Here is a 5,038-nt window from a genome sequence, read left to right as displayed (position 1 = left end):
TGGGCATACTCAAATGAAAAGTCTTTGTCCATCTCCTTATCTCTAAGGACCAGAACAACATCTTTCAGTGTGGGAGCCTGAGCTGACCAAGACGATTTATGCATTCACCTAGTCATCATCCAACTAAACAATACACTTCCCTAGTTTTCCTTTGCAAGAAAATCAGTTTTTTGCTCATCCATAGTTGTCATCTGGGAGTGTGACCAGGACGATAATTCATTCAAGTTATATTTTAACTCTTAGCTAGATCTTGCACTATTTCTGAACTCTGTTTTTATTTTATTTTTTTTAATCAAGTCACCCAATTCCATAAATGCTATTAAAGATCTTCTTCTCCTAAGGTAAAATCTGTGCATTAGCTTCCTATTGCTGCTATAACAACTTAGGACAAACTTGGTGGCTTAAAACAGGAGATATTTATTGTCCCACAGTTATGGAAGCCAGAAGTCCAAAATCAGTATCACTGTTGGGAAGTGGGAGTAGCAGGACTTCTCTACGTAAATACTCCTGGATTGCTTTGATTTTTGAAACATTTAGTTGTATTATTTGTTGAAGCAAAGAAGTCACATTTAAAAAAAAAGTGTTAGTTCAGTGTTATGCTGTGGTCGTATGTCCTTGTTTGCCCCAACTCTGGGTTAATATATCTGATGTCCTAGAGTAGTTATTAACAGTACCTCCTTTTGCTCACTAACGCATTTGAGCTTAGGCAACAACTGTATAAACACTTTATATGATGGAATATTAGTCTTAATGCTAGTGTTGATGCCAATAAGCCATAACCAATCTATAAACCATACTTGGGGTGAGTTTATTATGAACCAGATTTGAGGACCACATAGCCTGGGAGAGTCCTTCCACAAAGGAATGGAGCACTCCAAAGAAGTGAGGGCGTAGAGAGTGGTTCTATACAGTCAAAGAGCACGTATCACATATGATTGAAATGTCTCTTTTGCAATAGTCAAGAGATTGCCCTGTTGGCACAGTGATTGATGGACACAGCAGGTAGCAGGTCTGTTGTCTCTAGCTGGGTAGTCACAGCTGAGCACAGCAATCAATTCCTAGTCTAGGGAGAGATGCTTATCCTTAAGGAAATGCCAAAGTGGGGGAAGCTGCACCTTTATCTTAAGGGCATTTGTTCTTGTCTTTGGGACAAAACAAATGCTTACAGCAGATATACAATGCATGCTCAACTGCCACATCAAGCCCTTTTGGAAAAAACAAAATGAGGCCAAATTAGTTTTATACCAATAGCTTCCTCATATACTCCAATATATCCTGTTGCTTGACATTTGTTTATCACTAGTACTGAGCAACTGGTCTGATTAGTGGATTTTAGTCCTGGCTTGTTCTCATTGTCTCTCCTACTAGAGGCGTTATCTAGATATCACCAGGGAAGAAGCGGCCAAAAGTTGAGTCTTACCTTGGACACTTACACCAATACGTCACGCACTAAGGCATTGATTTTCATTTTTGTCACACCATAGCACATATAAAAAGTGATAATGTTTGTAGAGAACCCACAGGTGATCAGAAAGGCTGCTTACTGCCAGAGGCAATCAGTCCAGGGACTCCAGTTTCCTCAAGCCTTATACGACCATTTAAAGGGCATGTGTTAGGGGTGAGGAATCAGTTACTCAGTACCACTGTTATTTTTATCAGTTGGGAAATTCTGCACGAAGGATTATATAAACATTATATTCTAAAAGGAAGGAGGTTGCAAGAGAGGAAAGATTGTAAAATGAAAGGCAAGAGAGTTTGGAGCTATGAATAGATCTAAGAAAAATACTATATCCTGATGGAGTTATAGGAGGGGCACTTAATCTGTGTCACACTCATTTAACTCTTGAGTTCATTCATTCATTTGCTCACTAATGAATAAATCAATGGTGCTGCCTTGAGTTGTTAATTATTGCTATCTCTAAAACAGGATTGAAAGCCCTCAGGCTCTCTGCACAGTATAGACCCACAGAGATGGGACCCACAGGGTTATTGATTAATGGGACCCAAGCCGTTGCAAGGGCAAGCAGTTTCAGCCAGTCTTTTGTGCTGCCACCAGAGGGAGCATAGGAGTTTCCGATGTGCCTGCAATGACTTGCAAAAAGAGCCATCTCAAGAAAGGTGTCCAAGAGGAGTGAAAAGATCAGAGCTCAAAAACAATAGACATAGCAGGCCAGGGGAACAGAGTATTGCACCCTGCATTTAGGGAAGCAGCATAGATTTGGTGAAAACAGGACGTACTGTTCAGGTAAGGCAAGTTGACTTTGGACACTTAGGTCAAAAGGAGATGCTTCACTTGGATGCTACCAATTCTTTTCTTTTTTTTTTTTTTTTTGAAGATTGACACTGAGCTAACATCTGTTGCCAATCTTCCTCTTTTTTTTTTCCCTCCACAAAGCTCCAGTACATAACTGTATATCCTAGTTGTAAGTCCTTCTAGTTCTTCTGTGTGAGATGCTGCCACAGCATGACTTGATGAGCAATGTGTACATCCACGCCCAGGATGACGAACCTGCAAACCCCGGGCCACCGAAGTGAAGTGCAGGACCTTAACTGCTACACCACCAGGAGGGCCCCTGGATGCTGCCAATTCTTCTGACTTCACACATAATGAAAATTTGAGATGCGTGTTGAAACTAAACATTCTCAAGGAAAGAAATTCCCACTGCTGAAATGTAGGTGGAAAATCTTTGAAGCAATAATGATTAATATCTATGTACTGCCTAAAGTTTCATTATTGTCCTCATTTTCCAGATCAGCAAACTGAGGCACAAGGAAGCTAAGTGCATTACCCAAGGTCACACTGCAAGTATAGGGTAGAATTAATGTTCGAACCCAAGCAGACAGGCCTCAGAGTCCATGCTCTGACCACTATATTGCCCTGCCTCTGGAATAATAAGGCTAATGTATGTATTGAACACTTGTCATGTGTTATTTTACTTAATCTTTAAAACTCTTTGTTACATAATTTTTTTAAAGGAAGACAAAATTGAAGTCAAGAGAGAAATTACTTTCGTTTTTGTCTAGGATCGCAAAGCCAAAAAGTGACAAAACTTGGATTTGGATCCCCTTCCACTCTCTGTTCTGGATATTCAGATCTTGCCGCCTGGGGCCTAGTTCAGATCCTGTTTTCTTTAAGAAGTGTTGCAATCATAGAATGAAAACTCCCTAAGCAGGAAGGAATGTGAGCAGTCCTCTGCTCCAGGCTCTCACTCAGCACAGAAAGAATGAGACTGAGGAAGTCTTGCCAATGTTATCAGCCTGCCAGAGTGGATCTGGAGATGAATCCATGTCTCTTTACAGCAAGTCCAGGATCTTTCGAATTTCATCATGTAAATATTGGGATGATTCTTCCTTCTTCAGAGGAAAATTATGAAGATTAAATTAAAAGTACATTTAAAAGCAGCTGTCACTGTTTCTGACATAGGGCAGACATACTAAAAAAATTGGTTTGACTTTTCAGCAGTTACTTATATAAGAATGAAAAACAGAATATTTAAAACCCATAGAATGGCCTAGTGTCTGCCAAGATTTTGGTCCGATCTTTCTCACTAATTTTCTCACATCCTTTTGCTGGTATTTGACCCTCAATTCACACATCACTAAAGTATGAAAGTTGAACCTGAGCAATGATTTTCAAAAGTTGCCCAGCAGAGAAAGTGGTGTGGGAGCTAGAGGAGAAAAGAGGCAATAGAATGTGGTCAGAGCTTCAGGTCCCTATTTCTATTTCAATCTGTTTTCTACTTTGTACTAGTGTGCTTTATATACAAGACTTGCAAAGCTTTTTCTTCCTTTGCTGCTTGGTTAAAAAAATATATATTTATTTATTTATTCTTATTTAATACAGCTCCAGATGATTTCAAAGGTGTATTCCATGATATTAGAAGAGAACTCAGACAACACCTTCATCCAATACTTTGCTCTTTCCCCATTAGAGAGTAAATTATTATCTCTAGCTTCCAGCCTCCTGCCCGGTGGAACTGTTCTCTCCTCCCCTGAGCTACCTTTGATCATATGATAACCCCAGATCACTGGATTCCACTATACTAAGCTTTCTGCCCACGGCTCACTGTTTCACATCTGAAACCTAGGCAAGTTAGAATTTTAGTCTCTTTTTTCCAAACATGTTTTTCACCTTTTCAATCCTTCTCTGGAAATCCTATCTTGACAAAAGCCCCCACTCTCACCTTTAGTTTTTCTTCTTTGTCTCAGTATTACACTGTCTCTCTAAGTTATAAGTTCAGCAAAACCATTTGTGCTGTGTCTCTGTTATTTTCCTGCTTTGTCACATTTCTCTCCCCTTTGGATTGGGGTGAAATCAAAGACATATCTCCTTTCTCTGTACATATTCAAACTCTGATTAATCCAGGACCATCTCTTCCTGAGTAAGTGTTTGCAGCATGTTTGACAAATGAGTTGACTGATTATTTCACTGGCATTTACTTTAACTCTGACCAGATGATCAACTAACCAACTGGCTGATTCCTGCAGTTACCGGGAAGCTGGGCTATGACAATAAAGATTGTCAGCATTCCTTCAAAATAGTCCTGATCCTGACAGTGATCCTCTTCATGGCCTCCTTCACCTCCCTGTTGCGAAGGGTATAGATGATAGGATTGAGGAAAGGAGTAAGAAGGGCATATACCAAAGCAATATGTTTGTCTGTGCCTTCAGGGCGACTCCTAGGTGGCCCCACATACACTGTGAAGGCAGAAGCGTAAAAGAGTGCCACTACAGTTATGTGGGAGGAACAGGTAGAGAAGGCCTTGGCACGGCTGGCAGCTGAGGGCAGCTTCAGCATGGCTCTCAGGATACCCCCATAGAGTCCTAAAATGAGCACAAAGTTGCACCCAGTGGCCACACCAATTATTGCCCCATGGACCTGAGTATGCCAGCTTGTGTCCACACACGCCAATCGCATTAGTGGGGCCAGGTCACAAAAGTAATGAGCCACCTCTTTTAAACAGAAGGGCAGAGTGACTGTGAGGCTGGCCGGCACAAGTGCAGCTGAGAAGCCAGCCACCCAAGTGGTCCCTGCTAG

At 41.0% G+C, this 5,038-nt stretch overlaps 1 protein-coding gene across 1 annotated transcript; it reads right to left on the bottom strand.

The window, feature by feature from the left end:
• Positions 1–4,522: 4,522 nt before the first annotated feature.
• Positions 4,523–5,035, bottom strand: LOC124232781 (olfactory receptor 24-like; the record flags this gene model as incomplete). The annotated part of the gene is made up of 1 exon (XM_046649695.1): positions 4,523–5,035. A coding segment is annotated over one exon (513 nt), but the record flags the coding sequence as incomplete, so codon positions are not given.
• Between the last annotated feature and the right edge of the window lie 3 nt (positions 5,036–5,038).

Source organism: Equus quagga, unplaced genomic scaffold (assembly GCF_021613505.1).
Source record: "Equus quagga isolate Etosha38 unplaced genomic scaffold, UCLA_HA_Equagga_1.0 114893_RagTag, whole genome shotgun sequence".
Lineage (NCBI taxonomy): Eukaryota > Metazoa > Chordata > Mammalia > Perissodactyla > Equidae > Equus > Equus quagga.
Note: the sequence above shows the minus strand (reverse complement) of the source record. Positions and strands in the feature narration are given on the sequence as shown.